This window comes from Uranotaenia lowii, chromosome 2 (assembly GCF_029784155.1).
Source record: "Uranotaenia lowii strain MFRU-FL chromosome 2, ASM2978415v1, whole genome shotgun sequence".
NCBI lineage: Eukaryota > Metazoa > Arthropoda > Insecta > Diptera > Culicidae > Uranotaenia > Uranotaenia lowii.
In genome coordinates, this window is record NC_073692.1 from 338,478,916 (window position 1) to 338,492,215 (window position 13,300).

The following is a 13,300-nucleotide window of genomic DNA, read 5'->3' on the forward strand; positions in this document are numbered from 1 at the left end:
GAATCACAGCGATAAGAATGATGTTTTTCGACTGAGAATATGACGCATTAAATGTCTCGCATGAATTTGCTAGAACAAATCGGTTCGGACTTCTTCAGACATTTTTGATTGTCTGAAGCCGGTTTCCCGCAGGATTAGCTAATACCAGATTACGCTGGCATAATCCTCGCTTCGCGCTGAAGACAACGCCTGTGACGTTGTAGAAATATGTGGTTGGGAGCTTTCCTGATAAGTCTTGTGCCGGGTAAAGGTCAGTTTAAATTGTTAGCTTGGATCGATCGAAACATAGTAGCGAATATTGTTCGGAAAAAGGTTGAGTTGCGGTGACTTTGTAACAGAGAATTTCATCCCTCGCGTTGTTTTTTAGCAAATGCATATCGAGTTGTTGTGGATCAAAAATCCGGCAAGGAAAGATTCCGTGTGGGTATTTTGCATAGTGATTTTGGATAACGGATAAGTGATAACAAGATGCCGCCAAATGCTCGGGAAAATGAAACGACTCCACTGTTGGTGGATAGAAATAATAACGAAACGAATGAATTAAGTCTACGTTTGGAAACTACCAAGAAGGATTCGAAGCTACCGTATGGTTCTGTCGCCCAGTGGCAGAAAATACTACGCTACGATCCACTTCAGCACAGGAACATTGAAAATCCAACGACAAACCTGGAAACACTTATCCACATTCTGAACGGAAATCTTGGAACAGGAATTCTGGCAATGCCAGAAGCCTTCAAAAATTCCGGTCTTTACGTCGGTTTGCTCGGAACGTTATCGATGGGCGTAGTCTGTACTCACAGTATGCACATTCTGGTGAAGTGCGCCCATGAGCTGTGCTGTAGACACGAAGTTCCGCTGCTCTCTTTCGCGGAAGTCGGTCAATATGCCGTCCTGTCAGGTCCAAATTGCCTGCAACGATTCTCATCCTTTGTAAAACTTCTCATCAACTGCTTCCTGATTCTGATGCAGCTGGGATTCTGCTGTGTGTACTACCTTTTCGTAGCTGTCAACATTCAAGCATTCCTGGAATCCGTGGGCATCAAAACGGAAGTCCTAACAGTCCTTACCGCCTTATTCGTACCTCTAGTTGCCCTCAACATGGTTCGAAGTCTGAAGTACCTTACGCCCACATCTCTAGTGGCCTCAGTGCTAGCGATATCCGGTTTGACAATCGCCTTCACGTTCCTTCTAAAAGATCTCCCCCATAGCTCCTCAGTAGCCCCAGTAACCTCATCCTGGGGAACCCTGCCGATGTATCTGGGGACTGCAATGTATGCATTTGAAGGTATCGGCGTAATCCTCCCCTTAGAGAATAATATGAAATCTCCGAAAGATTTTCGGGCCTGGAATGGAGTGTTGAACACAGGGATGACCATTGTGGTGTGTCTGTTTGCCGCTACTGGATTCTATGGATATTTGAAGTACGGAGAAGAAACACAAGGAAGCGTAACGCTCAATCTGCCGAATGATGACTTGTAAGTACCCCAATCCAGTGAAAACACATCTTAAGTGATAATGGGTAATTTTAAAGGGAGTGCTACAAATTTTTTATTTACCGTTTTAAACCTTTAAATTGACTACACTAGGGAACGTTGACGCCTATGCTCAAACAAATGATTTTGAAAAATTTTGGCGTCCTGTTTTCGAATCATTCATCGTCTGTCCCTTTAGTTTGAAGGATATGGCGTGACGAATTTTTAAAATTGATCAATTTAAAAGTAAATTGATCATTGATAACTAATTAACTAAAAACTGAAAACTGATTTTGAATCTATTTACTTTTCTTCATATAATCAAAGATTCAGTTCTTGTCTCGTTATTTTAGTATAAGAAATACAAAGTTTTAAAAAATTCTACAAATTAAAAAAAAATTAACTAACCTTACGTTTAACTGTAAAGTTATAGTATTTATAAGTTTTATAACTTTTTTCCTCAGATGTTAAAATTACTCATGGTCTCCGGGAAAATTAATAATTGAATTGAAACCTTTATTATCGAAATTTATATGATAAATGTTCCAAAGTTTTGCCATTAAACTGCAATTTTTACCTATTTTCAAGAGTCTCTGGGTTTTTAACAAAAGCTGATAGAAATACAAAATTTCATATTTCAAATCAGCGCCACCAAAATATTCTAACTTGACTATAAAATTCATTGCACCTTGGAAAATGGTGATTTTTGTTGCCTTACGTTATTTAAAACCTTAATTTCGGAAGTTCTTGAAATATTGGTTAAACAATATTCCCTTATAATACTTATTCTGTTTTTTGGAATCTGTTTCCCAGCAATTCGAATTCAACTTTACAATGCTGTTCGTGTCAATATGACCTGAAACGCACTTTCAGATCATCATAATATTCAATCTAATTTACTGAAGAACTGCGATTTTTTAGAGATCGATTATGTTCTATGAAAATGGTAATCAAATAAACGAGAAAAAACTCAAATTTGTGACTAAAAGTTAGGATCATTGAGAAAGTGAATATATATTAAGGCAAAGCCATAGTATTTATAATTTTTATAAAGTAAGGTTTTTTTCTTACCGAAAAATCTGGAATAGTGGTCAAAATTTACATTACACCAAAACATATTTATATATTGCCGGATAGACTTATTCTTGACAATCCCGAAGACGAAAAAAAAATCTAAAATGCTGCAAAACTATAAGAAATTAAAGCTTATAATTTAAAATAAAATGGTTTTGGGGCTTTTTTTCATTAGGAACCAACTATAGATAATCTGGAAAAACTTATCTACTTATTTTTGAAAACTGTTAAACTAGAATGAATAACCTACTCAAAGCATTTTAGGTGCCTACGTTTGAAAAAGTGATTTTGGAAGATTTCGATGTCCTGAATCCGAATCTTTGCTTGAATTTGGCTATCAACTTTAATTTTGTTAACAAGACATTTAGAAGATTTATGGCGTAGAGGATAGTCTTCAAGTCTTCTAAGCCAGCGGGCATGAGATCAAGTCCCGGTCATGGCATACATAGTACACATTCTGTGGGTTGGACCAACCCGGTTGGTGGATTTAGCATTTGCCATCATATCCTTGAAAGATGTAAGCTTTGAGTTAAGAAAAAGGAATCTCTTCGAGGAAACATCAAGTATCATTGAGATCCTGTATGTGTGTGTGTTCTTTTTTGATCTATTATTGATAACTGATGAGTCAACAAAACTTCATGATAATCAAAAATGATTTTGAATCTTTTTTTCATCCTCCATCCAATAAAGGATTCAGGATTTGTCTAGACACTCTTGTTCCTAAAATACAACGCATCTAAGAAATTATATTAAAAAATATTATTAAAAAAAATAAATTAACATCATGACAATTATTTCTGACATCACAAGACATAAAAAAAATCAAAACTTCGTCAAAATTCTTGTGTTTTGCAGAGTTTGAAAATGTAAAGAAAAAAAAATTCTACAACTTTTTTCCAAAGCCAAAATCACTAGTGGTCTTTGGGAAAGTGGATTATTAGAGAGCATTAGATTTGTAAGAGAAAATTTAAACTCTCAGGCTTTAATTGACCGGCCTAGTACAAGGTAACATGCCAAATTTGGGCCAGATTGGGCCACAAGAAGGAGTCGCTCAACGAACCTGAAGACAATTTTGGGATTTTGAGACATTTTGTTCGGGAGGAACATGAAATGACGTTTGCAAGACAAAAAAAAAAAAAACAAAGCTTGATATTTCTGAGTTTGAACATTGTTTATACGTGATTTAATGAAATGTTGTCATACGTGATCGTAAAAATGTTGTCATAACCATAAAAACCATTCCTTTTCACGAGTTAGTTATTCCGTTATTTCAACACACAGTACACAGCATAACATAAAGTCATATTGGAGTTTCCTACTGTACTCCATATCAGGGATTCAACTGATCAAAACTGTTAGTACTTTAGCTACACTACGACAAATGCCATATTGAAAAAAAAATTGATTTTTTACTACTGAATATTTTTTAAGGTTTGTTTTTGTCACCAAAAAACAGAAGTTTTTAATGTGTGCTTTTTAAATTATAAATAAGCTCAAAAACCCTTCACTTGGCATCGGCCTAATTGAAATGAATTTTTTTAAAACGTAAATAAAATTCATATTTCAAAAAATCAACGTAGATGGTAGATATATACTTCCAGTTACCTTCATAATAAAATTATTGACTAGATAAAAGCACACAATTGTTTATTAATCGTTTATGGTCAAACTGAAAATGTCGAATTGCATACTTACATCAATTTTAAGACCACGGAACACCACCAGGACCAGAAGACACAACAAATCAATTCAAGATTTTTGTAAAGTTTGTCCGGAGGAACAAAAAATATTTTATCTGTCCAATCCTGCTCTGCCAGACCTCGAAAATGTATAAAAAAATTTCTTCACACCTCAGAATGATGTTACATTATACATTGTAAACTAAGTTGCTTTGGCTGTCTAATGTCTCCACATCATTGCATTTTGAATTTGGATGCTATGTAGCGGCCAAACGGTTGATCTTAAAAAAAATTAACCACAAAAGACTGACTATTCTTATTATTTTTTTTTTGATAGAAGTTAAAGTATTATTATGATGTCTTGAATTCAACAAACAATAATTTGAACCCAGTGCTTGACTAGATTTATCTAATTTTAAATTGCCAAAAATTCTGTTATTTAACTATAAGGTTTCTTGATAGAATCAGTATAAAAATATTTGTTCTAAGAATATCAAAGGAGCAACAAGAAATATGTTTTCGGGTGATGAAGATTGTGAATAGAAATGATTTTCCGTTCAATTCAATTGACATTCTTAAATAACAATCTCAGCAAAACATCAAATTTATTGCAACAAACATGCATGAGCAACAAGAAATCGTTTGCTTATGATTTTCAAAACAAAACAATTAGGAGAGAATAGGGATGCTTGCTCCCTTTTTTATTGTCATCATTTTTCAATGAAAAAATTTGCAGATCGTTGTCATCTGCCTTTTCTGACAGCGTGTAATTTCAAGATAACAGGCTTCAAAAAATAGATCGATACATGAACCCATGAATGAACAAGAAGTGTTTCCGTGGGACTAACAAAAAAGTGATATTTAAAAAGTTAAAGGAGACTTGATCCTTTAATCACGGTACCCAAAGCTCAGGTAAAAATCAAACAAAATCTAAATATTGAAGTTCCAATTATTTTTTTTGGCTATATGAGTGTTCATTTGACAGATTATAAGTGTCAGACAAAAAAAATTCTAAGAGTTTGTCTAATACCCTCCATTCTTTGCATACATTAAGGCACAATTTTCTAATTTCGAAATAAAAGCCCACATAACATAAACTTTGGAAAACTTGTTCTTTAAAAAAAATAGATAAAAATATTGCTTTGAAATATGGCAGTAAGAAGCTCTTATTATATTTTAATATCAATCGTTGGAAAATTTTTTTTTATTATAATTTTTACGTGTGGCAAACAATTGTTGTTTTAATCTATTTGGCACAATTTTCTAGAGCATAGCTAGGAACAAGTATCAAGAACAGTCATACAAGATTTTGAATTTTGGAAACTAACATTTTATTCATTTCTTTATCAAAGTGACTTAAAATATATATTCATGGCCGTAGGAACGGGGAGGAGAGGGGGGGTTTGCGATAAACCTTCCTCATGAGGGTCCAGAAAAAGGAAACTAGGTGTTCTACTCTACACTCAAATTTTCAAATTCGTAATCAAACTTTGATGATTGGGTTAGGTTATTCAAGTTTAACAATCTTAACTCAGAACTGATGCCAAAACCTCGAAAACTACTCCCAGGTTCAGAATTCTGCTACAGATTTCCAAAATTTTCTCACTTGATGATAGAAATTCATTTCTGGATACTTCAATTTAATAGATTGAACTTTTTCCAGGGCTCTGGTTCCCAATTATCAAAATCTAAATTATTTTTCTGTTTTCAAATTTCGCATTATGTATCTAATTTAGGATTTTTGATTTCAAATTCTTATAATCATTTGATAATACTCGAAAAGTTGTTTTGAAATTTTTAAACAAATTTGATTTTGCATTTTATCCAAAATTTCGAATGATTATTTATAAGGATTATTTAGAATCCGGTCAACCACAAACCAGTGTATTTCAAAAAACTAATCGTTTGAATGAAAACGTAAGCATTCTAGTGAATCTCCTTATACTTCTGATCTATTTGGGCCAAACAATATTTCAGAAAAAATCAACAGTCCATGATTTTTTTATTTGACAATTACAGATGATTGTGCAACAATATTTTTACCATGTCCTTTTTAATTTGTAATTTCAAAAAATTACGTAAACTTAGACATCTTAAAAAAAAGGCAAGATAGCCCTTTTCATTACCAACACAATGCTGTCAAATTTTGCATATCCGAGGAATGTAGTTATCACCAAAATGAGTGCCCGGACTCCAAATGATCATAGCTTTAGAAATCACCCTGAGTTTTTGTTTCATATTAAGATTCGGAGAATTTAAACTTAATTCGTTCTCAGAATTCAGAACTTCAAAATGGCGATCCAGAATAGCGATCCAGATAAGATCTTCGAAATTCATATTTTAATTCAGATACGAAAAAAAAATGAATGCAAATTAAAGCCCAAGTCATCGAGTATAAAATTTCAGAAATCGTATCGAAACTGGGGAAATGATCCATAATTAAAAAATCATTGTTAGTAATCTTGATAAATTTAACTCATTTAAGAGCTAAATCTGAATTCTCAATATTAATACTGTATCTGAATTTTGAACCTGAATTTTGAACTTGAAAAACACATCCTAAAGATTATATAAAAAAGGATACATTTTAAGGAAAAGTATTTGCGGATAAAGAAACATGTTATATCCCGTTAAAAAAAATATAAATAAAATTTTACCAAAATTTCAAACTAAAACTTGAATTTGGGTCGAGATTGTAAGTTTCAGGTTTGAACCGAAAAACTTTAATTAAATAATTTTACTTTTGAAAGTTTAATTTATTTTCATTAATGGTTCAAATCTTTGAATTTGCTCGAGAGTTTGGACGATTAAGCATATTTGATTTGAGAATAAAATATGTATTTTTAACTTATCGAAGGCTTTCTTATGGAAACTTTAGTTTTGTTCAAATCAATTAAACTTAATTGAACAGATGTTAGAGCAAATTCAAAGATTTTAACCATTGATGAAAGTAAGTTTTCTTATATGTTACTAAAGGATTCGAATCCTTTATCTAGTTTATCATTTAACAGACTTTCGGGTGTTTTTATTTAAATTTTCTATGTAGGAATACATAAAACTTTTAATTAAAAATAACAGTAGAACAAAAAGGTCACCAAAACCCCTTCCATGAGGCTGTTCTTCCTACGGCCCTGCATGCATATATCTAAAGATAAAGGATTTATTCAAACCTTCGATTTCAGTTATTTACGCCTTTTATTTCAAAGTGAGCTATTTCAACTGTTGAGACATGAAATATTCTACTCTACAGCCAAAATATGAAATTCTCAATCAAAATTAGTTATTCAAGAGTGAGAATATTATTTCAGAGATAATGACCGAATCTGGAAAACTAATCACAGGTTCAGGATTCTGTTTCATTCAGTTTTACAAAATTTAGTTGCTTGTTGATAGAATCTCGTTTCTTAACATTAAATTTTAAATAAGATTAAATTAATTCCAGTGGTTTTTTTTCCATATTTGTATTTCTGTTTTCAGTTAGGGATTCTTGATTTTGTCTCGAATCATCTTAAGGAAAAAGGGTTTGTGATATAGCTCAGTTGGCAAGTCTGTTGTCTACTGAACCGATGTCCGTGAGTTCGAGCCCGAGAGTAAACATTGAACACAGTTGTACTGCCGTGATATGACGAAGTGACGTATATCCATTTTTTTCGATTTTGACTTTTTGACGCTATTGTGTGCGTTTTCCTATGAGCTATCAAATGCTTTCAACAAATCTAGAAAATATCAAACAGTTTTTGAGAAAATCGATAAAAACGAATCGCCAAAAGTGCGATTTATACGCCGAAGTGACGTATATCCATGCGTTTTTGAAATTGATACAGAACAATTTCAATAACCCGTATAATTCACAGGCGACATTCCTCAGATTTGAAAAAAAAAATCATATTTTAACATGACAATCGGTTTAGAATAAAATAAAAAAGCCACCCCCCCCCCCCCCTCCTTCCCCTTTCCTCAGAATAAAGGGTTCTCAAACAAAGAAGTTGTCGAGCCTTTTTGATAAATAAAATTTGAATGCAAACGTCGACATCTACATTAATTAAAAAATTCGAGAAATTATTTTACATTTGTAGAACAAAACTAATTCTTCATTAATTTTGCGTTGTTTCTGTTACAAAGAAATTTGTTTGTGTGATCATTTGTTTGTGGTATGTAAGTTTGTTTGTCAAGCAACAATATTGCTTTTTTTTAAAGCTGTGCACTCGAATTTTATTAACGAGAAGAATTCTGGTTTCAAAAATGAGATAATGTTTAAAAAATTCAAATATTTATTTAGTAAGAAAATCATAAAAAAACAATAGTTATAAATTAAAATTCTTCCAGAAACTTTTTTTCGTTTGAGCTTTTCCCAAAAATCTTTCCTATTATCTGGCATTAGTGGACAAAGTTTCTTTAAAATTGAATTTTTTATTGAAAAATCTTGAATTTTGGTCCAATGAACCTCATTTTCTACCCGGCACCATTTTTGATCACGTTCATTGATTTTGACGAAACTTGGCCTGGCACTAGATCAAACATTTTTACATCTTTGGACCAAATTTCAAGATTTTCCAATGAAAATTGTCAAAGATACAGCATATTTAATGAAGCAACTCCAAATTTCCCTTTTTTACGGGAATAGCTGTTTTTCCAGTCATTGTAAAGACTTCAAATTTCGTAGAGCGTTAATTAGATAGTTGAACTAAATTGTGTGACAATTTCATGAAAAAATATCAACCGAGAGAGAAATGGCAGCTTGTCAAAGTTGGAAGTGGGTACGCCGCTTCGCGCAAATTCATTCTTTTTTTAACGCAACTGTATGTCAATTTTCATCTAAATCCAATGTAAAACATTATGAGTCATCTACAAATCTGACATTTTCCTTCATTCCTGGTAATAATTAGCGCCCACTTATACCGAATTTCAGTTCTCTAGGTCTTATCTTAACGCTAAAACTAGGGCTGAGAGGGCAATTGAGGTCAAATAAAAAAAAATCACAAACGAACAAACGGAAATTGTTTTTTTATGTACAAAGAAATACATACCTTGAGAAGTTTCTTCGACAGCATCACTAAAATTTTCTTCTTCACTCGAATACAATTTAAGAAGATCCAACGCACTGGCCATTTTAACTAAAAACGAAATTGGTTCCAACTGCACGAAAAGACTAAGGATAAACGTCACTCCGACGGAGAATCGTCTTATCAAAACAAACGTTTATACGCCGAACTGACGCATATCCATTTGAAGTAATTATACGAATTTTACGCAAAATGAAGAGTTGTGTTTCAAAAGGCTGCATTTGTCATCTATCTATGCATAAATTCTACAGATCACATTTTATGAAAAGTCTCAGATTAACGAAGAAAGAGGAAAAAGAGAAAATCGCTTTTATTCGCTCAAAACGAAAATGGTTTATACGTCACTTCGGCGTAACACGGCAGCTGTACCGGATAAGTTTTTTAATAACGATCCGCCAACGGCAACGTTGATAAAGTCGCGAATGCCATAAAGATGGTAAAACGACTATAATCGAAACAAAAAAAAAATAATAAGAAAATACAGTAGTTTTTCGATTTTATCAGTATAAAAAGTTGAAGTATAAAAAAGTATTTTTACTGTCTTTAATCAATAATTTATAATATTTTCAGTAGTGGAAACGTTTTGTATCAATAAATTTTGATCATAAGGCGTAATTATCAAAGATTGCTAAACAAAAAGGATCGTTTTCAGTTCAAATTATTCTTCTCTAAAGCAAATTTTTAGGATTTTTTTTTAAATAAAACCATTTTGTATATCCATTTGATAGTCTACATCTAATGAATGTGAATAATTTTGTTTTGAGGGAAATTTAACAGTCGTTATCTCTTATTTCGATTTTGAAAAAAAGTTCAAAGAAATTAGCATCAAAAAATTTGTTTCAGATTCTTTCAAATTTCAATATTTTAATCTTAACACCTTTGATGAACTAAAAAGTATGTATTTATTCAAAAAAAAATTTAAAATTTGCTCAACTTAGACTTTTACAGTGTGTTTCTCGAAATTTGCTTTATGGGCAGATAATCTTTTGTCTTCATATGTAGAAAAACAGAAATCTTGGTCATATTTTCAGACAAAGCTAGCAGAATTTCATTTTGGTCTTCCAAAATTATCCATTCAGACAATACTACTATCCAATAAGGATTGCGCACGCCACCCTTTAAAATAAACAAGTTCAACAAAGAAATCAGAGACACTTATCTCTTTTCAAAAACGCTTAAATTCACCCACATTATTATATGATTCGCATAACCAAAAAAGTTAACTTTTTTAAGCGACTTACCTACACAAATAGCAATACTAGCATCAGCGTGACGTTAAAATACTTGTGTCGATTATTACAAGCGTTTTTAAAATCCAAATGACGATTTTAAACACTATACAGATAAAATAAGCAGTTCAATGGCATTTTCATATTATTGGATAACTATATACTATAACATAAACCATAAAAAAATCATAAACAAAGACGCTCTATGCTTTTGAATGAAAATTAAGGTCCTGGAAATGGTTTCTGAATGATTTCTTAAAAATCGTGATAAAATCGAGCGTTAATTTGGCGAGTATTGATAAAATCGAATAGTGATAAAATCGAGAAACTACTGTAGCTGTTTTGAAATCCTCCAAACATGGTTAAGCATTTCATACAAAATTTAGTTCATGATTTTCGATACTCATATGATTTTTCAATATTTGGATAATATTTTTCTAATATTTCTATTAGAGACGAACAAAAATACAAATGAGACGAAATAAATAAAATTGGAAACCATCCTGAGTTGTGTTTGATATTTTTTCGAAGTTCTTATACTCAATTCAATAAAATCCCATTAAAAAAAAGTTTAAAAAATTGTTCTATTGAAAACTTTGAATCCGATTCATTTTTTTCTTTCATTTTATTCACATTTTATTCAAATTCGCAAGTCATATCTGGCTTATTAAACGTTTATGTTAGGATGAATATATCATCCTAATCGTCATCCGGTGGTCGATTTTGACGAAACTTGGCCAGATATGTAGGTACTAGATCGAACATTTCTACATCTTTGGACCAAATTGCAAGATTTTTCAATGACAATTGTCAAGATACAGCAAATTTAGAAAAGCAGATCCAAGTTTCCCTTTTTAACGGAAATACTTGTATTTTTGTTTCCAATCATTATAAAGACTTAAAATTTTGTGGAGCGTTAGTTCGATAGTCAAACTGTGCGCAGTTTCAGGCGATTTCATTCTTTTCTGAGCGCAACTTTATATCATTCCAGATTGCGCTGACTAAATAAAACATAAAATAACATTATTTTGAGCTAAAATCACATAATTTGAGATTTTTTTTAATAAAAAACACTAATTTTTTTCTATTTGATAATCTTGCCTGTAGTACGTGAAGTGCGTACTTTAAACATGCTTGATTTTCTTTTGATCACTTATTTAGAAGCACTTCAATGGTACATTTTTTAAAGCTATGTAAGATTGAGATAGAGGTTTTTCAAAATTGTTCAAATAGTATGGAAAAGTCAAAAATCGATAATCAATGTTAGTTTCGATGTTAAAATAACTTTATAACCTCAATTTTTCCCAACTTGTTTTTTTTTCAGCTTGGCAGAGGTCGTGCGTCTCATGATGGCCGTAGCCGTGTTCACATCCTACGCTCTGCAGTTCTACGTTCCTATGAGTATCCTCGGACCTGCGATACAGGGAAGTTTCCAGAGTCCGGAAGCACAGAATCTAGCCGAGTATGGTACCCGTATAGCACTCATATTCATAACTTTCATCCTAGCGGCCATCATCCCGAATCTGGGTCTCTTCATCTCCCTGGTTGGAGCCCTCAGTTCATCAACGTTGGATTTGATATTTCCACCGATGATTGAAATTTTGGTGTTCTGGCCTGGCCGCCAATATGGTCGATGGAATTGGATCCTGTGGAAGGATTTGGCCATCGCAGGACTAGGCCTGGTAGGGTTCCTCGTTGGAACCAGTACCAGTTTGGTGCAAATTGCTGGAGAATGGAGGTAGCGAAGTTATGAAAATTGTTTAATTTTAGACAATTAAACATTGTGATATTAAAAACATCTGCCATTGAAATGCTTTGAGTAAAAAATATTTTGAAATTAAGACTTTTTTTTTAAACCAATTTAATGTTGTATCACATCCTCTTAAGATCCAATTGCTGAAAAACAATTCTCAGATTAAAATCACACCCTCGCACATTCGTTCATGTTTCCGGTCCATTTTAATCACTTACTAATGGAACAACTTCCGGTCGATTACACTTTCTTCTATACATCTATCGTCTTGTGCCCCGCACCCGGTAATTAGAATGGCTATTGCTGTAAATAATTGCACATTTTTGCATCACAGACATACGCCTGATATCGTTTGGTTGAGGTTGAGTCCGAATGGTCCCAGAAGAGACTAGCCAGTCTCAACGATTGATACTTACATACACTTACTCTACGATGTTAAGTCGAAATGGATGCAGATACAAAAAAAAACCAACCGAGAAATACATGGCAACTCGTAAGCGGCAAATAGAGCAGGGACGCCATTGAATGAAGTCGTAAATGCAATTGGTACTTACATATTACACCTCATGGTGTACTTACATCTGGCCGTATCGCTCGGCTCTTCGTCATGTCGCTTGCTTTTACAAGATCAACGTCATGTAATGTGCAATTGAAGGCTTTGCACAGCAAATACTGGGAAAGGTGAGCAAACAACGAAAAAAAATGCAATAGTGCCAAGTTGTCATTTGATTGGATGGATCCACCAGTTGAATGTGATGGAACGGAAGTGGAAAAACGCGATGAGAAGAGGTCGTTCGGAGGTTATTTGTAGACCAGGTTCAACAGGTTGCACCATTTTGAATTGTTTAGAGAATTTGTTGAACTGCTTTAAAAAAATTGTATTAAATCCAATTACTTTTTTTAACTGTCAAAAACAAATTCTATCTGAGGAATTAATCTGTTTTTTTTAATTGTAAAATAACACTCTTAAGACCAAATACTAGTAATCTCGTCGAGGGAAGGCATCCAACCTTCAGATACCTACAATGGT

General features: G+C 32.9%; 1 protein-coding gene across 1 annotated transcript; it reads left to right on the forward strand.

Annotated features, from left to right (window-relative positions):
• The first annotated feature begins 468 nt into the window (after positions 1–468).
• LOC129743016 (neutral amino acid uniporter 4-like) lies at positions 469–12,259 on the forward strand. Its single transcript, XM_055734961.1, has 2 exons — positions 469–1,475; positions 11,842–12,259. The coding sequence occupies exons 1-2, from the start codon at positions 469–471 to the stop codon at positions 12,257–12,259; spliced, it is 1,425 nt and encodes a 474-aa protein (XP_055590936.1).
• Positions 12,260–13,300: the final 1,041 nt, after the last annotated feature.

Coding starts and splice junctions, on each gene's coding strand:
- LOC129743016 (XM_055734961.1), top strand. CDS start 469: ATGCCGCCAAATGCTCGGGAAAATGAAACGACTCCACTGTTGGTGGAT. Junction 1,476..11,841: donor AATCTGCCGAATGATGACTT/GTAAGTACCCCA, acceptor TTTTTTTTTCAG/CTTGGCAGAGGTCGTGCGTC.